A 24756-nucleotide genomic window follows, 5' to 3' on the forward strand; every position below is an offset into this window, starting at 1 on the left:
CAGTATTGCTGTGCATTTCCCTTTTAGGACTGCTTTTTCTGTGTTCCATAGATTTTGAGTTCTGTACTTTCATCTTCATTTGTCTCAAGATATCTTCTGATGTCACTTGGTTTCTGGTTGGAGAAGATGCTTGATATGTTTTAATATTCTTAAATTTATTGATACTTCTTTTGTGTCCTAACACGTTGTCTCCCTGGGAAAATGTGCCACAAACACTTTAAAAGAATGTATATCCTGGTGCTTTGGAGGGATATTATTTTAAAAAATTAAATTCATGTGGTCTAATGTGTCATTATTTGGGGCTGCAGTTTTCTTACTGATTTTCTTTCTGGAAGATGTATTTATTGATATCAATCAGGTATTGAAGTCTCCTACTGTGACTTCATTACTGCCAAACTTTCTCTTTATGTCCATCAGTATTTGCTCATGTCCAGCCGCAGCCCACAGGTCAAAAGCAGCCCAACACAAAATTGTAAACTTACTTAAAACATTATGAGATTTTGCTTTGTTTTGTTTTCATTAGTGTTTGTATTTTAAAGTGTGGCCCAAGATAATTCTTCTTTCACCATGGCCCAGAGACGCCAAAAGATTGGATACCCCTGCTTTGTATATTAAAGTGCCCCTGTGTTGGGTGCATAAATGTTTTCAAGGGTTATATTCTCTTGTTGAATTTATCCATTTAACATTATATGATGTCTTTGTCTCATTTTATAGGCTGTGTATTAAAGTCTATTTTGGAATAGTTGGCTTTATGGTGTCATTCACTGACATAGATAATCTCAAGGGAGAAGCAAGTTTAAATAAAGGAGGAGATGATTAAATTGTAAATAGGAGTTTGAGAAATCTATGGAACATGCAAAAATAAAGAATTAGAAAAAAGTTATAAAACGGAGATTAATGAGTCAAAAGAATATAGACAATAATTGAATGAATTGCCAAAGAGAGTGTAGGGTTGAAGCCAAAAAAGGACTTGAACTAGAGAAGTAAGAAACTACAGCATTTATTTTTTAGTTTTTCTACTTACTAATTTTTAAAGAGAGAGAGAAACATCAGTTTATTGGAGTTGCAAGTAACTGGAAGATAATCAAAGTATATTATCACAGAAACAGTGGAGGCAGAATATTTTTAAGGTTACCATTAAGGTATTATCATTTTCATTTATAATCATGAAATTTACATGTATAGGGGAAAATGGGTTCTGTGGGCACAGCAGACTATTAGGGACAGGGAAGTAATCGGGGAAAAAAAAATCAACTTGGGAAAAAATGGAACTACACTTAATGCCTGTGTCTCCATAAAGTGAGGAAGGAGAAAGATCTTACAATTACAGCTGATATAGAAAATTATCTTGGGTAATTCTGTCTCAACTACAGGAACTCCTTATGATCCAGATCTTGGGTCCAGGTCTGGTGTCGGCAGGATTTTAAAGAATATTAATGTAAAGTGTAGCTGAGTAATATAGTATTAATATAAAGTATTGCATTTTAACAACACTTTTAGATATTATTTGAGGAAAGTTATTGGTAATTTGAGAAAATTTCACTGTAGTCAGAAGAGATTGGAATCTCGAATGCCTGGGGCGTATAAAAGAGTATCTAGAATAGTATCATTTTACAATCATGTAGATAAGAAATTCGTGGACTAACTTTGGAAAAGTAGGACGTGATCCTTAGTAGTAAACCAGGCATTTTGGGAAGTGGCATATTATGATCTGATTTTTATAATATTGTGCAACTAAATAGGTTGCTAGAGGAGGTTGAGTATTTCCCACATTAATTATAGTCATAAAAAGTTGCTGAGTAGTATCTGAAGAAACAAAGGGTACAACATCATTGGGCCACTAAGATAACAAGGTTTATCAAGACCACTTATTTTCTGATCTTACTGTCAACATACATTCTTTCTAAACTAATTTGTATGGATGTTTTTTATTCTAATTTTAAAGCTTTGCCCAAGAAGAGAGTTTTATTTCTATACCTTTGCACTTAAAACATGGTCAGAAAAAGCACTGAGCTAGCCATATCATCTCTGTTGAAAGTTTGTATCTTTATCCAGGATCCAAGATTACTTTGACTGTCAAGACCTTTAATTGAATTTTCATTTTTGAAGAAATTAACTCTTATTTACTTCTGTTCCTTATCTCAGAGAGTAAGAATTGTTTTTGTATTTTAATTCACATTAGAGAAATATGGGCCAGTTTTGAACTTAACTGTGGTTACTGTAATGTACTACCATATTCAGAAAAGTAAGCTGTTGTCTGTGAAAGACAAATGCATATGGTATCATGATGTTTCATCTTGCTATCAAAAATAGAGCAGTATTCCTTGTATTTTGTCCTGTGTAAAAAGTTCTTTAAATAACTAGCTGGGTTTAATTTTTATCCATGTGTGATTTGTCATCTTTATTTAGTGAATGGAGTTTCCTCTCGAAGTCCAAGATTGGTTTCTTCTGGGGATGACTCTGTGGATAGTCTGCTGCAACGGATGGTAGAACATGAAGACCAAGAGCCCCTGGAGAAAAATATTGATGCTGTGATTGCATCTGCCTCTGTGCCACCTTCCTCCAGTCCAGGCCATAGTCACAGCAAGGAACGATCCCTGGGAAAACCAGACAGCCTTCTAGTGCCTGCAGTTCCCAGTGACTCTTGCGGTACCAGCATCTCACTCCTTTCTGAAAAGTTGCCAAGCAGCTGTTCCCCTCATCGTATCAAGAGAAGTGTAGTAGAAGCTATGCAGCGCCAAGCTCGGAAAATGTGCAATTATGACAAAATCTTGGCCACCAAGAAAAACCTGGACCATGTCAATAAAATTTTAAAAGCCAAAAAACTTCAAAGACAGGCCAGGACAGGAAATAACTTTGTGAAACGCAGACCAGGTCGACCTCGGAAATGTCCCCTCCAGGCAGTGGTATCAATGCAAGCATTTCAGACTACCCAGTTTGTCAGCCCGAAATTGAATGAAGGTGAAGAAGCAGCAGCACTACACCTAGGTCCTGATACAGTTACAGATGTCATCGAAGCTGTTGTTCAAAGTGTAAACCTGAATTCAGAACACAAGAAGGGATTGAAAAGGAAAAGTTGGCTTTTAGAAGAACAGGCCAAAAAGAAGCAAAAGCCATTCCCAGAACAAGAAGAAGAGAATACTAAAAGGTAATTCCTTGTTTAACATTTTATCTGAATAGAGGAAACTAGCTTTTATAGAAATATAACATATCTTTGCCGCTGCATAATTCAGTTAATCTTGAAATTTTTTATTATATAAGACTTGTTATTCTCTGTTCTATTTAAAACTGTTCTTACTTGTGGCCATCCAAAAGTATAAATATGTAATTAAGAAGCAAAGCGGATGTAATAATCCAATTCAAGCCCCTCATTTTACAGATAAAAAAAAAAATCAAAGTCCAGATCTGTGTTTTATCCAGTATATAGGTATGTGAGTGGAATTATTTTACTCTTACACCATTTTATCTTTACAGTGTTCAGTGTTCTAAAGTTTTTATCCTGTCATCAAAAACATTTTTAAATCTTCATGCATGTTAGATTTATTTTCTGCGGTTTCCTTTTTATACTTTTAATTTTTCCTAAAAGTTACAGAGCAGAGAGCCAAAAATCACCAAAAGAAAAGACCATTTAATCCTTTCGTTATGTATCCAACCATTTCTTTCCCTGAAGGTTTATTTGATGATTTTTAAATGAATCAATATAATATCACCCTTTGCGTATGGTTTTAGCTTTACTAAATACAGTATGCTCAGTCTCACAGTGTAACCCTTGTTTACAATTAGAGAAATACAAATTAAAACTGCTACGTACATTTTAAGTGTTTCAACATATATTGTCCAATTGCCTCTTAAAAGTCACACCTGTTTATATTTTTACTATCATATAGCAATAGTTGTATACTATTTACCCACCCTTATCTACCCTGAAAACTATCCTTTTATTTTAATCTTTATCAATTTGATATAGGTAAAATAGGCTTCCTAAATGTTACTTCCTACTTGTTTCAATTTGTACTTATTTGTGTATTGGAGATTAGCATTTGTTTATGTTCCTTACCTATTTTTTCTATTTTTTAAGTGCTCATACAGTCAGAATATTAACTCTTAATCTTTATTTTTTGACATTTATTTTTCTTTCTATTTTCTTGCTATACATATCCTTTGATACCTTTTCGTATGCATTTATAAATATGTGAATATGCAAATCTTGTTTTAAGTAATTGCTAACACACTATACTTTATTTTGTAATTTAACTTTTTCTCTCCCTGTATCTTGGGGATATTGTCATTAGTAATGTGAATTATCCTATTCCATGCTATGAACGTATTATAATTTATTTAGTTATTCTTTGATAGATTACATACTACTTTTTTAACATTTAAGATCTTAATTGAAATTTACTTTTAAAAAAAAATTTTTTTTAATTTATTTTTAGAGAGGGGAGGAGGGAGAGAGAGAGAGAGGGAGAGAAATAACACTATGTGAGAGAAACATTAATTTGTTGCCTCTTGCACACCCCCAACTGGGGACCTGGCACATAATCGAGGCATGTGCCCTGATTGGGAATCAAACTAGCAACCTTTTGGTCTGCAGGCCACTGCTCAGTCCACTGGGCCACACTGGCCAGGGCAGTTGAAATTTACTTTCATATAAGATATGAGTTAATATTATGCTTATGGCCAGTCATTCTAAAGGTCGCGGATTTGTAAGCATAGCTAATTTTTATATTGTCTGTAATTATATTTATATTCCCAGTGGACTTTAGTAAAGTGCTTTTTGTTTTGTTTCTGTTTTGTGGGGGGAAAGCAAAAGAAAGATTTAATATAAAAAGAGACTTAATGTTTTTGATTTTTAAATGATGATTATCACTGTTTATTATTTTTTCCTTTCCCTTCTTACTTGAAATGATACCTTTATCATATACTAAACTCTTATGTATCTTTGCCTGTTAAGGTGTTTTTAAATATTTTTATATGTTCTTCCCTAAGTCTTTTTTGGTATTAGTGTTAATTCTGTTTTAATTACTGATGTTTTATTTTATTTATTTATTTTTATTCACAAGTCTTTAGGTTATATGTATTTTTTTTAAAAATATTTTATTTGTTTTTAGAGAAAGAGGAAAGGAGGGAAAAAGAGAGGGAGAAACATCAATGTATGGTTGTCTATTGTGCGCCCCCTACTGGGGATCTGGTCCACAACCCAAGCATGTGCCCTGACTGGAAGTCAAACTGGTGACCCTTTGTCTCACAGATCAGCACTCGATCCACTGAGCCACACTAGCCAGGGCTAATTACTGACGTTTTAAAATCAGTGCAAAGACAATGATTTCTGTCTTCACTATAGTAAGAAAGTGACAGTGTGTGACATCACATTCAGTTTAGGAAGGATCACCTTAGAAATGTACTTCAAAAAGAAAAGACTTTATTTCATATAAGCCTTTCTGTCCCAAATAATTCTAGTGTCATTGTCAGTAATATTAACCTCTTATTTTCCACAATACTATATTCTGAAATTTGATGAGAATATGAAGAGAAAGATATAATTTCTACTCTCAAGATCGTGTGGGCATGGATATGACACAGTGAGTTCCCATAGACAAGTTTTTTATCTTTCTCTAACTGGAATCTATTATAGTACTTATTATAGGTGAGGAGTTTTTTTTTGGGAGGGGGACTGTTTATTTATTCAGTAAGTATTGCAAAATTATTTATTCCATGTGCTGAGGATGGATACAATATTAGCAAATATAGATACATTCCCCTTCCTCGTGGATCTTACAGTCTTAAGTGCTATTATGACCTCGTGGATCTTACAGTCTTGAGTGCTATTATGAAGAGTTACTTAGGGTTGTGAGGATATCTCATAGAGGTAACTGACTTATTTCCCCAATGGAAGTAATGATTAAGTTTAAAATCTCAAGAATATTCATTATCTGTTATTTAAAGGAGCAACACTAGAGCAAACATTATAGGCTGATCAGTGTAAAAATGCATGGGAGGTTCAGAGAAGTTGTAAAAAGCTATTGTTGCCAAAACACAGAGTGAAATAGAGTAGTGTGTTGTTAATTGAATCTAGAGAACAGGTTGTGGGGACCAGATCGTGCAGAAGGCCTTGTTTGCCATGTTAGAGTTGTTGGTCGCAATTGGTGATTAATAACAAACCAGAATGCAAAAGAATAGTATAATGGTTATGAGCTGAGTCTAGGCTGGGTTCAACTTCTGGTTCTTAAATGAAAAAAGATACATTTTAAAAACTTTGGTAGAAAAATAAAATTATAATAAAAATATTTAGAAAGAAATACAATGCTACGTAGCGAAACTTACAGGTTGTATCTAAAGTAGTACCTAGAGGGAGATTCCATTGGCTCTAATGCTTATGTTATCTTTTTAAATGCTTAAAAATTTATGAAGTAGTAGTTCAGTTAAAAAATTAGTAAAATAGAATAAGTCTCAAAATGTAAAGAAAGGAAATAAAACATGCATTGAATTAACAAAATAAAGCTATGGTATAATAGAATCACTGAAGACCAGAGTTTGTTGAAAACTAATAAAATATACAGACTTCTGGTAAGGTTAATCAATAAAGAAAGACAAAGTAAATAATAAAGTTAAAATTTAAAATGAGCTCTATATATGAGATTAAAAAGTGACAAGTATAAGAACTTTATGTCCAACAGATTAGAACCACTTCTAGAAAACATACTATGTAAACTGAATCCTTAATTAAAAATTGTGCCACAAAGAAAGCACCAGGACCAGACAGTTTGAAAGAGATTTCTACTACACTTTAAAGAAAAAGACTTCCCTGCCCTGGCTGGTGTGGCTCAGTGGATTGAGTACCGGCCTGCAAACCAAATGGTTGCCAGTTCAATTCCCAATCAGGGCACATGCCTGGGTTGCAGGCCAGGTCCCCAGTAGGCGGGTGCTCAAGAGGCAACTATGCATTGACGTTCCTCTCCTTCTCTTTCTCCCTCTCTTCCCCCTCTCTAAAAATAAAAAAATAAAATAAAATAAATCTTTAAAGAAAAAGATCATTCCAGACTTCCAGTCAAGATGGCAGCATAGGTAAACATAGCTTGCCTCTTCACATAACCATATCAAAATTACAACTAAAATATAGAACATCCATCACTCAGAGCCATCAGATATCAAGCTGAATAGAAGTCTCACATATATGGAGTTAAACCACGTTAGTCCAGATGGGTGGGAGTGGTGGAAACACAGAATGGGCTGGTCCCATATCCATGTGGGGTAGATAAAAATTCAGGAGGGCTATCATGGGAGCAAGGAGTCCCAGCCTCATGCTAGAATCTTAGCCCAGGATTCCAGTGCAAGGAACATAAGTCCCCATAACTTCTGGCTGCAAAAACCAGCAGGATTGAGTCCATGGAAGAAACTTTGGGAGTCCCAGGCAGTTTCCCATAAAGAACCCACACACAGACTTACTCAGACTCACTCTCTCTGAGCCCCAGCACCAAGGTAGCAGCTTGAAAGGCACCAGTGATGTACGGGGAGGAACTGAAGCATCTGGCATTAAGATGAGAGGTGAGCAGAGGCAATTGTCCCTTTTCTGAGCCCTCACCCTACAGAGCTGCAGAGACCACCCAACCTGTTAACCATGACTTTTCCATATGAATGGCTGGTCTTGGCTCATGTGTCACAAATTCCTTAATCCTCTCAAACAAGCAACAGCTGGCCTCAGTAAGGCCCCAGCCCCTGTACCTCCTGCTAAGTAACCCCAATCCCAGCACGAGCAGCAGCCAGCCTAGATTCAAAGCTTGGCTTTGCCTGGGAGTCTCAAGCCCAGCACAAGTAGCAGCCGTCTCAGATTGCTTTACAGTTCATGTAGGGTGGCCCCAGGCAAAACACAGGTGGGGGCTGATCTTGGCCTGTACCACCTGGGAAACTCCAGAACCTGTATACCCTGTGGACAGCTGCAGACCACATAGAAGCACCACTACCCTGCCTCTGCACAACTGTATCTCTATGGAGGGCAGAGGTTAGTGGTCAGTGGACACAGCCAGTCCTTACAACTGATTGGCTTGGGTCAGCTCCCTCGAATTGACCTGCCAACCCCCAAATAAGGCTCAATTGTCAGAGAAGGGTGTACTCAGCTCACCGGAAGGGTGCACCTCCAGTATACAGCTTGGGTGATAGGGGAGGCTGTGCCACTGGATCCTACAGGACACCTCCTCCTACATTAGGCCACACTACCAAGTCAGGGAGTCACAATTGCTCTACCTAATACATTAAACAAACACACGGAGGCTTCCAAAATGAGGAGACAAAGAAACATGGCCCAAACAAAAGAACAGATCAAAACTCCACAAAAAGAAAACAAAAGGGAGATAAGCAATCTGTCAGGTGGACAGTTCAAAGCACTGGTTATAAGGATCCTCAAAGAACTTAGGGATCTCAACAGCATAAAAAAGATCCAATAGAAATGAAGAATACACTAACTGAAATAAAGAACAATTTATAGGAAAACAACAATAGAGTAGAAGAAACCAAGAATCATATCAATGATTTGGAACATAACGAAGCACAGAACAAGCAATCAGAACAGGAAGAAGAAAAAAGAACCAAAAATTTTAAAAAATGAGAATAGTATAAGCAACCTCTAAGACAACTTCAAGAGGTCCAATATTTGCATCATAGGGGTATGAGAAGAAGAGAAAGAGCAAGAAGTTGGAACTCTACTTGGAAAAATAATGAAAGAAAACTTCCGTAATTTGGTGAAGGAAATAAGACAGGCATGTCCAGGGAGCACAGAAAGTCCCAAACAAGATGTATGCAAAGAGGCCCACTCCAAAACTCATGTACAAGGTTAAAGAAAGAATCTTAAAAGCAGCCAGAAAAAAAGCAGTTACCAACAGGACAGTTCCCATAAGACTATCAGTTGATCCTCAAAAGAAACTTCACAGGCCAGAGGGATTGGGAAGAAATACTCAAGGTCATGAAAAGCGGGGACCTATAGCAAAGATTCCTTGCCTAGCAAAGCTATCATTTAGAATCAAAGTACAGATAAAGAGCTTCCTAGACAAGGAAAAACTAAAGGAGTTCATCATCACCAAAGCATCATTATATGAAATGTTAAAGAGATTTATTTAAGAAAAAGATCAAATCTATGAACCATATAGTGGCAATAAATACATACCTATCAACAATTGAATCTAAAAAACAAACTAAGCACACAAGAACAGAGACAGAATCGTGGATATGGAGAGCATTTTGATTGTTGTCAGATTGGTGGGGGGCCGGTATGAAGGAATTGGTGAAGAGGAGAGGGGATTAAGATGTACAAATAGATCATTACAGAATAGCCATGGAGAAATTAAGTACAGTATAAGAAATAGAGTAAGTCAAAGAACTTACATGCATAACCACTCATTAATAAATATACTTTAAAAACTTTAAAATAAAAAAAGGTCATTCCCACCTGTAGAACATACTTGGCAATATTAGGTGAATGAGGAGGATATATACACAAAGTATATAAATGTAAGTAATCAGTTTTAAAGTTTATATAGTTAACACCCAAAAGATATAAAATGGATGAATATATAGAACATTGCTATCACCAGTCATAAACTGCTTCCTTACCAGTAGCTTTAATCAGTCTCCTGACTTTTAAGGTAACCACATCTTTACCTTTTTTTAAATACTATTTTATATGCAACCATAGAAAATATAATTTAGTTTATCATTCCTGAACTTCATTGAATTGGAATTTATAAGACATGCTTTTGTGCCTCATTTTTTTTTTTGCTCAATATATAAATGTCAAAACATCTTTATTATTTCATGGTGCTATAGTTAACTTTGTTTTATCACTATGTAGTAATCCATTATTGGTATATAATATAGATTTTCCATTTTACTGTTGGGCTATTTCCAAGATACACTGTTGAGGCTGTTATCCAAAATGCCACTCTTAATATTCCTGTAATGTCTACTGATAGGTATGGGCACTAATTTCCCTAAGGTATATACCTAGGGATAGAATTAACTGAAGAAAGCAATGGATTTGTCCCAAGACTTAATTTCAACTTATGGTATATTAAGCAAGTATGGAACAACTGAGTGGGTAAGAGAAACAGATCCATGCACATAAGCAATATTGGTATACGACAGAGTTGACCCTACTTACTGATAGGGAAAGAAAACAATATTTAATAAATTGTGCCCCAAAAGTTGGTATTGGGTAAGAATGGAAATGAAATTAGATTCTGATTTATGCCATATACAAAAATTAATTCCCAATTGATTAAATACATAAATATAAAGGAAAACTTTAAACTTTTTTCTTAATTTTTTTTCTTTAAGAGAGGGTACGGGAAGGAGAAAGAGGCAGAAAAACTCGATGTGCAATATTTATCAATCAGTTGCCTCTTGCATGCCCCCACCTGAGGACCTGGCCTGCAACTCAGGCATGTGCCCTGACTGGGACTAGAACTGGGGACTTTCTGGGTCACAGGCCAGCACTCAATCCACTGAGCCACACAAGCCAAAGCCAAAACTTTAAACTTATAGGCTAATGGAAAGAAAAAAACTGCATAATCTTGTCAGAAAGGATTTTATAAACAAGATATCAAAAGCAGTAACTGTATAGGTAAAAATTGACATACTGGATTATATTAAAACTAAGAATTTCTGTTTATCACACATCATGACAAACATAGGAAGACTTGCTACAAATTGGGAATGGAAATTTGTAACACTTACAATGTATACATTTTTGATCCAGAATATGTAATAAAAAAAATGATACAAATCAACACTATATAATTTAGCAATTCCCTTTTAGATAGCTTGGAAAAACTTCCATAAAAGGCACGAGAAAACACTTTTTGGAAAGGTAGTAGCAAGATTGATTATAATGCATAGAAAAGGAAAATATTTCACATTAACAGGAAAAGAAATGAGTATATTGTTTTTTACACAATGGAATGTGATATGACATTAAAAAATGAATGAGAGCTGACATGCAATAATCGCTGATGAGTTTTAGAAACAATATTAAATGAAAGAAACAAGTCCCTAAAAATTATACAGTAGCTCATACTATTTTTATTTTTGAAAAGCACAGGAACTAAAAGTATTATATTGGTATAGGTAAATATATCAAACCATATTTTAAAATGCCATATCTCTTCCTCTTTCTCTTTTCCCTGAAAAATTCAAGTCCTAAAGCCATTTGGTAGATATCCATATAGGGCATGGGAACCACAGTGGCCCTGAGCTGGGTTTTGGAGTCTTCATGGAGTGAGGGAGTTGGGTTATGGCATTGAGGAGGAGAGAATAAAAACCCAGCCTACCATGTCCGAGCCCAAGTAAGATGAGAAGGATATTCTTAAGAAGAGTGCCTTCTTTGAAGCATCAGGGACCATCAAGGCTAGGAAGGTTTCTTCTTCATCCCAGATCTCAATAGAAATTTTTAGAAGTCTGTGAGTAGGCATTTGCATTTCTCATAAGCTCCCAGGGTGATTCTGGTGTATATGCTCCACAGGTGGCACTTGGTGAATTTATGTATGTAGGGAATAAGCAGGAAAGCAGGAATTTTTTTTTTTTTTTTTTTTTTTTTTTTATTGCAAGAGAAAGAAACATAAGATAAGGAACAGAAGTAGAAGTTGAATTTGGCTGGTAAGGAGAAACGTGGAAAAAAAATAGATTAAGTAAATAAATAAGTAGTAAATAGACTTCATGACCAAGGAAGTTATGCAAGACTTGTTCAATGTGCAAAAACTAATTAATGTAATCCATCACATCAACAAGCTAAAAAATAAAAATCTCATGGTAATATTAATAAATGCAGAAAATGAATTTGACAAAATCACGATAAAAACTCTTAGCACTCTTAGAAAGAAACTACCTCAACATAATGAAGACCACATATAAAAACTCAAAGCTAACAAACATCAATGGTAAAAGACTGAGCTTTTCCCTTAACATCAGGAATAAAGAAAGGATGCCCCCTTTTCCACTTCAACATAGTATTGAAATTCCTAAACAGAGTGGGGGGCGGGGGGAGTGAGAAAGAAGTAAAAGGCATTCAAATTGTAAAGGAAAAATGAAATTAGCTTTGTTCCTAGATGCCAAAGTCTTCCATTTGGAAAACCCTGGAGACTACAAACACACCTGCTAAAGCTACTAAACTAATTTAGCAAAGCTGACAGTGCAAAGTCACCTTACAAAAACCAGTTGTGTTTCTTTACACTACTTTCCAAAAAGGAAATTAAGAAAGCAGTTCCATTTACAGAAACATCAAAAAGAATAAACTTAAGATGGCAAAAGACTTAAATTGAAAACTTACAAAACATTGTTGAACAAATTAAAGAAGACATAAATAAATGGAAAGATGGCCTGTATTTATGGATTAGAAGATCAATGTTAAGATATCAGTACTACCCAAAGCAAATTACAGATTCATTGCAATTTATACCAAAATCCCAGAGACGTTTTTTGCAGAAATAGAAAAATCCATCCTAAAATTCATAAGGAATTTCAATGAATACCAAATAACTGAAACAATCTTTACAAAGAAGAAATTTGGAGGACTCACACTTCAAGATTTTTTTTTCTTATATTTTTGCACAGGCAGGTACCTGTGCAAAAATATATTTATTATGTTGAATATAAGTGATGAGAGTACACGTTTGTTATATCCTTGATATTAGGTAAATTGTATTGTCTTTCACCATTAAATATGACACCAAAAGGAAATGTAGGAAATTACCTGCTATGTCATTGCTTTAGTTCCAGATCTCTAAACAATCTTTTTGCTTATGTTTATGTTATATATAATTTCGAGGATCTTTAGTTGCAATAGGAGGAAAGGTAAGAAGTGTCTATTCCATCTTTGCCTGGAACTAGTATCACCTTCATTTTTAAAGATTTTTTTTATTTATTTAGAATTCTTAATGAATTTAGAGTCCCTTTCCCCCACCCCTTCTCCTTGTTAATTCTGTAGATGTTAGTTCATTGCCTTCTGGCTGCATTGTTTCATACTTGAAATCTGCACTCATTCTTATTTTTGTACTCCTGTATATATCACATATTTGTCCTCTAGCGACTTTTATTTTCTTCATCAAATAGTTTTCAGCAAGTTTATTATGATGTATTATGATGTGCCTTACTTGTTTTATTTGAATTTATATTCTTTATGGTTTATTAGCTTCTTGGAACTTTGATTTTATACCTTTTATCAAATTTGGAAAAGTTTTGACCATTACTCTAATTTTTTTTCTCATGAATTTTTTTACATTGTGGGTGTTGCATTATTGTGTTTCTGGTTTTTGTTCTTTCCTTAGTGTTTATTTTTGGTAGGCAGTTAAGTTACTTGTAGATCAGCTTGGATCCTTGTGAAGATTGTTTTTAAGCTTTATTAGGGCTTGCCTTTAGTCCAGGGATAGTTGAGCCTTCCAAAAATAGGTAATGTTGCCCTCTGGGATCTCTGTTGAATGTTCTTGGTATTGGGCAGTGTCTTTCTACTCTGCCTAGTGGAATCTGAGTATCTACCATCATGCATGAGCCTCTTAGGATTGTTCAGGTAATAGTTCTCTGGTAATTCTTTGTCCAGCCTTATAGAATTTCACCCTGCATGTGAATAACTTAGTATTTAGCAGTATACTAAAGGAGACCCATACACAGTTTTCTAGAGTTAACTTTTATCCATAACTTTCTTTAATACTTGGCCCCACAAATTTCAGCTACGTCAGCCTCTCCGTACTCTGATTGCTCTCTCTTTTCAACCCATCAGGTTGGGCATTCTCTGCTTTGATTCTGCTTCCTCTACGACAGTCCTCATACAGGCAAAGTGGTTATAGGACTCTTCTCTCTCTCTCTTTTACTCTGTTGTTTTGGGTTTTTTTTGCCAATTTTTCTTTGGTATTGCAATGCTGCCCTAACCATTATCTGATATCTGATGATTGTGTCGTAAACTTTATCCAGGTTTATAGTAGTTTACTGTATTTCTGTTAGTTTCTGTCAGCAGGAGAAGTCTGGTATCTGTTACTCCAGCATGGCCAGATGAGGAAAACTCCGTATCTCTTCTTTTTAATTGCTGTTATGTTTTTTACAATAGACAGTCATTTGTAGGAAACCATTATTTCATCATAAAATTATCTTTAAACTTCTTTTTATAGCTTTACTGAAGCAGCAGTTGAGATTCCCAGCCCTCCTGAAACCCCAGCCAAACCTCTTGAACCTGAAAGTACCTTGCAGCCTGTGCTTTCTCTTATCCCAAGAGAAAAGAAGGCCCCACGTCCCCCAAAGAAGAAGTATCAGAAAGCAGGGCTGTATTCTGATGTTTACAAAACTACAGAGTAAGTAATAGTACCTCTCAGCTGACATCCTTTTTTTAAATTGAACTTATTGGGGTCACATTGGTTAATAAAATTATGTCGGTTTAAGGTGTACAATTCTATAATACATCATCTTTATACTGTATTATGTGTGAACCACCCTGAGTCATGTCTCTATCACCATTTATCCCCCTTTTCCCTCTGCGGCCTTCCTCTAATGCCTAGCTGACATCCTTTAAAAACCTGCTGTTCTTCCATGTTTCAAAATACACTTTGACAATCAAAAAACAATATAAAGGTAATATACACAAATATGAATCTCATCACAAACACCACAATGTTCACTGTACTCATGCTACCACACTATGTTGTTTGGGGCTACTATATCTTCCCTGATCTATATCTGCTCTGTCTTTCTAGAGTACATTTCTATAATTTGGATTCTAATGGTGCTTTATTTTGTTAACTAAAAAATAAGAAAAATGGCATTATGCATGTACCTAAAGTGATCTTCAGATTTTCTACATTCATTTCTCATTGACTGAATGCTTTCTGTTTTCCAAGCTCTTTGCCAGATGAGTAAAGTACACCTAACTTTTAAAAACTTCGTATTTTCACCCTGGCTATTGTGGCTCAGTGGATTGATTGCTGACCTGCAAACTAAAGTTATCACTGGTTTGATCCCCAGTCGGTACATGCATGGGTTGTGGGCCAGGTCCCCAGTAGGGGGTTCTTGTGGGGCAACCACACAGATATTTCTCTCCCTCTCTTTCTCTCTCTCTCTTCCCCTCTCTATAAATAAATAAATAAAACCTTTTAAAAAAATAAGAACTTCATATTTCCTTGGAAAAGTACAGCTTGGTAAGCAACCTGAGAAGTTTCAAAGCCCAAAAAAGTATATCAACTAACTATATCATTGAATAAGAAGTATTTTATAGAATATACTTCAGTTAAGTTTTGGAGGTTCAGTAGTAGTTTGCAAGGTGGAGAAGGGCATTCCATTTTTAAAAAATAGAATGTACAAAGGCACATACTAGACTGCAAAGGTTTTTTATATATTAAAGTAACTCAAAAATTTTAGAGTTTCTAGAATTTATATTGTGGAAAATAAGCATTGTTTCCTAAAATCCAAGTTGATGTACAAGTAACTTAACTGCCTACCAAAATGAATTGAACAATGAGAAACCACAAAATCATGGACTTTACTGATGCTAAGATACCTATCCCATTAAGCTATAGGAAATTTAAAATGTTATTTTTATGAAAGGAAGTGAAAAGTACAAGTGTGTTGTTTTAAGATGATAACTCTGGCAACAGTGTAAAAAGTGAATTGAATGAGAGAGTTAACTAATGGTAGAAACTCACATATCCATCAAAAAGTCATTAAGGTCTGAATTTAGGTGAGAAGGTAAAATTGAAAGATGAAAGTTTAAAGTTACATCTGACTTGGTGTGGTTTAAGTGATCAATATGTAAATCATAGCACTTTATTTTGCATTGAAAAGATTTTTCATGGACCCACCACTGAGGTAAATATCGCATAAGCTCTTTGAACTCTATTCCTGTTTCTTGGTCATGAAAATGTTTTATTAAGTTTACTTTCAGTTTCTAATAGCAAATCCTCTCAAATAACCAAGACTTAAAAAGATGTACATTTTTTCCCTCTAATATAAAAGAAGTTGTGAAGTACACAGTTCAAGGTTAATATGGTATCTTCAGGAACCTAGACTCTGTTTTTGTTTTTGTTTTTTTCTGTTCTTCCATTTCAGACCCAGGCTTGCATTCCTGTGGTTACTTCTTAGGTGAACCTTTTTTGTTAGGAAACACCATAAACTATGTCGTCCCTCAAAATTCATATGTTGAAGCCCTAATCCCCACTGTGTTGGTCTTTGAAGGAAGGGCATTTGGGAAGTAATTAGGTCTTGAAGGTGAAGCTCTCCTGAATAGAATTAGTACTGTTATAAGAAGATACACTGAGAGAATTTCTCTACCCTGTGAAGATACAACAAGAAGGCTGTATATGCAAACCAGGAGGAGGGCTCTCACCAGAACCTAATTCTGATATTGGACTTCCCAGCCCCCAGACCAGAGAAAAATAAATGTTTGTTGTTTAAGCCACCTAGTTTACGGTGATTTATTATACCAACCCAAAATGACTAAGAAAGGAAAATTCAAAAGCTCCTTTATAGACACTGGCCACAGCACAGTCAGGTAACCACACTTCATCCAGAGGGAAGGCTGGGAAATAATGGTCATTATTTCATATGATAATGTCTGAAAAAAATTAGCACTACAAATGAGAAAATGGAAATGCGTTTTAGGAGGATTTAATATAGTTATAATTTATTTTAGAGGGAGAGGGGAAGGGAGGGAGAAAGAGAGGGAGACATGGATGTGTGGTTGCCTTTCACGCATCTACTGGGGACCTGGCCTGCAACCCAGGCATGTGCCCTGACTGGGAATCGAACCAGTGGCCCTTTGGTTTGCAGGTTGGCACTCAATCCACTGAGCCACACCAGACAGGTAATACAATTATAATTTTAAAGCAATACCTTTTGCTGAGAAAACAAAAATATATCATGTTTTCTGCTAAAAAAAAAATGAGGTTCAAGTTTTACTTGGGCATTTTCTGGATTAAACTCCTGAAATGAGAGATTAATAATAGAATCAGATTGTATGCATCAAAAAATGAGTACCATCAACTACATCAATATTATTTTGCCTTTTAAAAAAACAGTAATTTTTTATTTTTCCATTACAGTGACATACAATATTATATTAGTTTCAGGTGTATATCCCAATGAGTAGACATTTATATAACTTACAAAGTGATTGCCCTATAGTTAACATTAGCTTTTATACATTAAATTGACTGTTGGTGTTGTACATTCCATAGGTTATGATAAATTGATAATGACATGTATTCACCACTGGCATTACACAGAATAGTTTCACTGTCCTAAAAATCTTCCATTCTCTGGCAACTTGTTTTTTAGATCACAGAATGGTACAAATAAATTGCAAGATTATGCTTTTTTATTTCAGTTACAGTTTATATTCAATATTCTGTATTAATTTCAGATGTACTGCATAGCGGTTAGACAGTCATGTATGTAACAGAGAGGTCCCTCGATATTTCAAGTACCCACCTGGCCCCATGCATAGTTATTACAATATTATTGACTATATTCCCTATTTTGTATTTTATATCCCCGGACTATTTTGTGACTACAGATTTGTAGTTCTTAATCCCTTCATGTTTTTCACCCAGCCTGCCAGACCCCCTCCCCTCTGGCAACCTTCAGTCTGTTTTCAGCATCTGTGAGTCTGTTTTTATTTTTGATTATTTTGGTCTTTAGAATCCCCATATTAGCAAGATTACTGTTTTGTATGTAAATCATTAAAGACCTTAAAAAGCTATGAAGGGTGTCCCTGACCTGAGTACAGTTACATCTGTTTTGGTGGTGCTTGTCTTATATCAGCCAGGGACAAAGTAACTCCTTGTTTATCCCAGCTTGGCTTCTGGTCTGTGCCCATGCCTGGTTCATGACCTGGACACATAGGGCTAAAAAATAAACAGCTTTGAGGGGAGAATGTGCTTCAGTCAAAATTGGATCAAGATGAAAGAGTATCAGTATGGAAGATGAATTAGATGAGTAAATATTTAGAAGTAAGAAGCCTCTTCGAATTTCTTGAGAATAAAATTGAAAGGAATTAAAAGACTGATTGGATGGTATGGAGTAAAGGACAGAGCTAGAGTCAGTGATGATTGAAGTTTTAAATTTTGTATTTCTGTGTTGATGATGATACCATTAGCTAAGTTACAGACAAAAGTGGTACAGCAAGTACTTGTTGGTTTAAGAAAACCTCCATTATTAATGTACATTTATATAGGCACCAAAATGAATTATAGTATCATAAGAAAATAACCTATTAGTTTTTAATGCCTGCTGTAATAAATTACTTAAATTGCTTAAAGTAACACAAATGTATTATCTTAGAGTTCCTGAGGTCAGAAGTCCAATGAGTCAGTCTCCCCAGGCTAAAGTCAAGGTCCTTTCCTTCTGGAGTCTCTACGCAGAATCCTTTTACTTGCCTTTCCATTTCAAGAGGCTACCCACATTCCTTGGCTTGGGGCACCTTTGTCTTCAAAAGCAGCAATGACAGGTTGAATCTTCACATTGCATCACTTCCACCTTAGTTCTGTTTTCACTTTTTTCTTTTCTTAACTGAGTCATTATCCTCACATCCCTCTTCTACCGATTACATTGGGCCAACAAGATAATCCAGAATAATTTCTCTTATCTCAAAATCAATCAGACTAGAGACTTTAATTCCATTTATGTATTCTGGGGATTACAGTCTGGACAAGGGAGAGGGTGGATATTATTGTGCCTACTGTACACTTCTTACAGGATTTACGTTATAAGATTTAGAATGAGGAAGTAGGGTTTTCTTACATTTGTCTTTACTGCTTCCAATTATAAACATGCTATATTATTTTTGGAATTTAAATTTTATTTTATCTAAAAGGGGTTTAAAAGCGCCCTGGCCGGGTGGCTCAGTTGGTTGAAGTATAGTCCTGTACATCAAAAGGTCCTGGGTTTGATCCCCAGTCAGAATACGAATGGGAAGCAACTGATCAATGTTTCTCTCTCCCTCCCCCTCAAAAAAAAAAATCAGTTAAAAATGTTTTTTTTTTCTTAAAAAATAAAAGGAGTTTAAAAGAATATGAAATATTAGACATATATCAGATGACTTTAAGAAAGAACTTTAGACTTAGGGTATATGTTATGGTGAAACAACATAGTGTAGAAAAATTAACACTACTTTGACAGGAACCTTTGGTTCTACATTTAGTTCTGTCACTGTCATAACATTTTGGGTAAATTAGTTTCTCTGGAATCAAAAATATGAAGCTTGATGTATATAAAATGACTATTAAGTTTTATAAAGTAAGAAACTCACACATTTAATTTGATATAGGCAAGTTTTGAATACTCAATGTATTGCAAAAAATGGGATAACTGAAATTTTAATGCTTACAGAATATTATTTTGTGGATGTCATATATAAAAACAAATGTACTTTATATTATTTATATAGAATACATAATTTTTGCATTTGCTGACATTTCCTCAAAATAATACATATCACTGGAAATAAAAACATGGTACCATCTTACATTTAAAATACTTAAATTTTCAGAATCCTTTTATATTCTGTGGGAAATGGTAAAGTATGTGGTTACTGTCTACTTCTTAAGAAACAGATACAGAAAGGTTCAGGAAATTACCTAAGTTTACAGAATTTGACATTAAAATCAGTACTAGAGTCTTGAGCACTTAGAGGTCCCACAGCCATTGTTTTACCGCTGAATCGTGGAAACTGAATCGTGCTGCTTTTCAGAGATTGGGGTTCAAAGGGTAGTGGGTTAAAATTTCTATCTTATAGATAATCTAATGGTTTAGATAGAATTAAATACCAGAATATGTCCCCCCCTACCCCGCGTTGGATTGCATTAGGAATATTCTAGGTTCTAAATCTAATTAGAATGTAGGATTGTGGTCTGATGGATGCTGAACATCACACTGCTCCCTGTATAAAGTAGATTTCTGTTTTATTTTATTTAATAAACTTTAGTTTTTAGAGAAGTTTTAGGTTCACAGCAAAATTGAGCAGAAAGTGCAGAGATACTCTTTGTGCTTGCCTCCACACAACCTCCTTCCTTCATGCCAAACCTAAAAGTTCATTTGAAAGATGGTAAAACTGAAGCTAATAAAAGGTTAAATGACTCGGCTAAAATCACACATTATTTTTAGTTAAACCAGGTTAAAAATTCAGTGTATCTGATTTTTATTTCAATTCTGAAGAAAATTAAAATAACCCAAATAAAATAAAAGTGTCTCTTCTGATCATTTTATTTTATCTAGGGGTTGGGGTTTTTGTTTTTGTTTTGTTTTTGTTTTTTTGAGGTATAATTGACACACAGCATTATATTAGTTTCAGGTGTGCCACATGACTCACTATACACGACATAAAATTTACCATTTTAAGCGTCTTAAGTGAACCATTCAATAGGAACCATTGAATCCTATTAATCCCTAGGACTTTTTCATCATAGGAAACTGAATTGTTTTATTTCTAAAGTATGAATTCTAGTTTCTCTAGAATTCTATACTATATATATAGTAATATATATAAAATGACTGGCATACAGGAGGTACTCAGAGTAAATCTTAGTTGTTTCTTCTGCATCTCATTGCCAAGGGATGTTTCCTATCCTCTTCTTTTAAAATACAGTTTTATTGAGATGTAATTCACATACCATATAATTAACCTATTTCAGGTGTACAACAGTGGTTCCTTTTTTTTATTACTGATTTTTGAGAGAGATAGAGAGAAAGGAGGACATGAGAGAGAGAAACATCAATTATGTGGTTCCATCCATCTATGCATTGCTTCTTGTATGTGCCCTGACTGGGGATCAGCCTTGCAACCTTGACTGGGGACAGTCTTCTGACAAACTGAGCTACCCAGCCAGGGCAGTCAATGGTTGTTGGTATACTACATTAATTTTTTTTAAATACTGGTAAAATATGTATAACATGAGATTTGCCATTTTCAACATTTTTAAGTGTATAATTCAGTGGCATTATTTTCGTAATTTTTAATGCTAGGTTGAACAGGTTTTCTTATGTTTTTATTTTTTATGCTATTACAGTTGTCCCACTTTTTTCCCCTTCGTCGCCCTTCACCCTGCCCACCCTGACTTCCATAATCAGTCCTCTCACTGTTGCACATGTGCATGGGTCCTTCATATATGTTCTTTAACTAATCCCTTCACCTTCTTTCAGTCAGTCCCCACCTCTTCCCTCCCTTCTTACAAGTTGTCAGTCTGTTCCATGATTTTATGTTTCTGGTTCTGTTTTGCTCATTAGTTTATTTTTGTTCATTAAATTTCCCTTATAAGGGAGATCATAACATTCTTGTTTTTCATCAACTGGGTTATTTTGCTTAACATAATAGTCTCCAGTTCCATCCATGTTGTTGCAAAGCGTAGGAGCCCCTTCTTTCTGCTGCATGGTATTCCATTATGTAAATGTACCACAGTTTTGCAACCATTTTCACCATTTCCAAAATTTTTCATTACCCAAGACATAAACTCTGTAACCATAAAACAGTAACTCCCCATTCTCCAGCTCTTAATTATGTCAAATGTGCTTTCGGTCTTTGTGAATTTGCCTATCCTAGGTATCCCATCTAAGTGGAATCATACAATATTTGTGTTTTTTTTTAATCTAGATTATTTCATTTAACATCTTCAGTGTTGATTCATACTGTAGCATGTATCAATTTCATTCCTCTTTATGGCTGGATAATATTCTATTGTATGTATATACCACATTTTATTTATCTATTGATACCACTAGGATTGTTTCTGCCTTTTGGCTATTGTGAGTAATGCTGCATTGAACATGGGTGTACATGTATCTACTCAGGTCCCTGCTTTCAATCTTTTATATATATACACACTTAGGAGTGGTGGAAATACTAGATCATATGGTAATTTTATGTTTAACTTTTTAAAGAACCTCCAAACTTTTCCACAGTGACTCTACCATTGACTATTGTGCAGTTAAGTTACTGATTTGAAATCTTTCTTTTTTGATGCATATGTTTTTACTTCTTAATTTCCCTCTTAGCACTGTTTTGTTGTATTTTCACTTTCATTCATTTCTAGGTATTTTCAAATATCCCTTGTGATTCCTTATTTGACCAATTGTTTAAGAATAAGAGTGTGTTGTTTTTCACAATTTGTGAATTTTCCAGTTTTCCTTGTTATTCATGTAATTTCAGTCCTTTGTGATAAAAAATGATTTTCTGTATGATTTCAGTCTTTTTACATTCATTAAGACTTGTTTTGTGGTCTGTCCTGGAGAATTTTCCTTGTGCACTTGACTAAACTATGTAATCTGTTTTGGGATGGTGTTCTTCATATTTCTTTTCAACCTAATTGCTTTATAATGTTCAAATCCTTATTGATCTTCAGTGTGGTTGTTCTAAAGCATTATTGAAATCAGGACAGCGAGGTCTCCATCTATTACTGTCTCTTTTTCCCTTTGATTTTGTCACTGTTTCCTTCACATACTTTAGGGATTCTGTTTGGTTAATATATGTTTATAATTGTTATAGCTTCTTGGTGAATGGATTCTTCTCAATATTTGAGGTTCTTCTATGCCTCTTGTATCATTGTTGATATAAAGTCTCTTTGTCTGGTAATAGTATAACCTCACCTCTCCTCTTTTGGTTACTGTTTGCATGGAATAGTAACCAAAGACAGCCTGTTTTGTCTTTGGATCTATAATAAATCTCTTGTAGACAACATAGTTGGATCATATTTTTTATCTTTTTTTCTCCTTTCAGCCTTCTGATTGGAGTTTGACATTTACATTTAAAGTAATTAACAGTAAGGAAGGACTTACACATGCCATTTTGTTACTCGTTTTCTATTTCTTAGACCTTTTTGTTCCTCATTTCCTCCATTACTGCTGTCTTTTGTGCTTAGTTGTTTTGTAGAGACATATTTTGATCCCCTTATCATTTTCTGTTGTATATATTGTTTGGCTATTTTCTTTGTAGTTACAGAAATTTCATTTAACTTCCTACAGATAAAACTATGTAATTTGAATTGATACCAGCTTCAGCCACAGACAAAAACTACTGTAAATCTACATACTCCCTCTTTTATTGATGTTACAAATTACTTCTTTCTTCAAAAACATACATTTATAATTAATGTCTTTTAAATACTATTTTCTTTCTTTGCAGTCACCATCATGATTAAACTGTAATGAGCCTATTGTCTCTTTCCTCATAGAAAAAAATCATTTTTAATAATTATAAATGATAGATGTAGTTGTCAACAACCACATTCAGATATTGCTTGTTTTTATAAAAGGAGCAAATAAGATTGCACATGTGATTTGTCTCCTGATGTGGAGTAGAACATATTAGACCATCACCATTTATGTTTTCAGGAATAAATAATCAATTATGAAAGCTCAGTTGGCCACTTAGGAATGGAGAAGGGTTGGAGGAGGTACGTAATCACATTTACATTCTATTCTGTTTTTTTTATAGAGGCTTAGTTAGCTATGTCCAGTTTCCTAGCTAAAGAAAACTTTGTACCTGGCATTGACTAGGCAGCAGGTGTGTTACTCTAGCTCCCTCTAGTGATAGTAAAGTGACTTTTTTGAAGATTTTATTTATTTTTAGAGAGTGGGGAATGGAGGGCAAAAGAAAGGGAGAGAAACATTGATGTGCAATAGAAACATTGATTGGTTGCCTCTAGCATGCCCCAGCTGGGGACCTTACCTGCAACCCAGGCCTGTGCCCTCCTGACCGGAAATCGAACTGGGAACCTTTCAGTTTGCACCCTAGCACTCAATCCACCAAGCTACACCAACTAGGGTGTAAGGTGACTTTTTTTAGCGTCTACTCTGACCTAACTGTTCATTTTTTAATATTTTAAATATTTTTTAATTTTTCAATTACAGTTGACATACATTATTATAATTAGTTTCAGGTGTATAACCCAGTGATTAGACATATATATAACTAATGAAGTTACCACCCGAATCTAGTATCCATCTCACACCATACTACTAATTGCAATGTTGTTGACTATATTCTTTGTTATACTTTACATGCCCATGACTGTTAACTATAATTACCAGTTTGTACTCCTTAATCCTCTCACCTTTTTCACCCATTTATTTCCCCAACTCCCCTTCCATCTTGCAAGTGTCCAAATGTTCTCTGTATTTATGAGTCAGTTTCTGTTCTGCTTATTTGTTTATATTGTTTTTTAGATTTCACATGCAAAGCCCTGATCAAGTAGCTCAGTTGTTTAGAGCGTCATCCCAATATGCCAAGGTTCAATCCCTGGTCAGGGCACATTCAAGAAGCAAACAATGAATGCATAAATAAATGGATTGAAGTTTCTCTCTCTCTCTCTCTCTCTCTCTCTCCCTTGCTCTCTCCCTTCTTCCCTCTAAAATCAATAAATAATAAAAGTTTTTAAATAAATAATAAAAATAGATTATACATACAAGTGAAATCATATGGCATTTGTCCTTCTCTGACTGACTCATTTCACTCAGCACAATAATACCTTCTAGATTTATTCATGTTGTTGCAAGTGGTAAGATTTCATTCCTTTTTATGGCCCAGTCATATTCCATTATGTGAGTATATATGCACCACTTCTTTCTCCCTTCATGTTTTGATGGACACTTAAAGTTGCTCTGTCTCTTGGCTATTGGAAATAATGCTGCAATGAGCTCTGGGCAGTGTGGAGCATTGTCCCATAAACTGAAAAACGTCATGGATTCAATTCCTGATTAGGGCACATGCCTGGGTTGCAGGGTCAGTTCCCAGTCTGGGTATGT

The 24756-nt window shown here is 34.9% G+C and overlaps 1 protein-coding gene and 1 non-coding gene across 5 annotated transcripts in view; both read left to right on the forward strand.

Annotated features, from left to right (window-relative positions):
* Positions 1-24756, forward strand: part of ASH1L (ASH1 like histone lysine methyltransferase) — a 220978-nt gene that overhangs the window by 111583 nt on the left and 84639 nt on the right. For all 4 annotated transcript variants that reach the window (XM_054563173.1, XM_054563170.1, XM_054563171.1 and 1 more), the window contains 2 exons: positions 2410-3148; positions 14145-14324. In XM_054563173.1, the coding sequence (XP_054419148.1) occupies positions 2410-3148; positions 14145-14324 (919 nt within the window). The remainder of the gene's footprint in view (positions 1-2409; positions 3149-14144; positions 14325-24756) is intronic.
* On the forward strand, positions 17730-17865 carry LOC129062506 (small nucleolar RNA SNORA48). Its single transcript, XR_008528292.1, has one exon. It is a non-coding gene; the product is annotated as a small nucleolar RNA SNORA48 (small nucleolar RNA).

Source organism: Pteronotus mesoamericanus, unplaced genomic scaffold, assembly GCF_021234165.1.
Source record: "Pteronotus mesoamericanus isolate MK-2021 breed Mesoamerican mustached bat unplaced genomic scaffold, CSHL_Meso_final scaffold_705, whole genome shotgun sequence".
Lineage (NCBI taxonomy): Eukaryota > Metazoa > Chordata > Mammalia > Chiroptera > Mormoopidae > Pteronotus > Pteronotus mesoamericanus.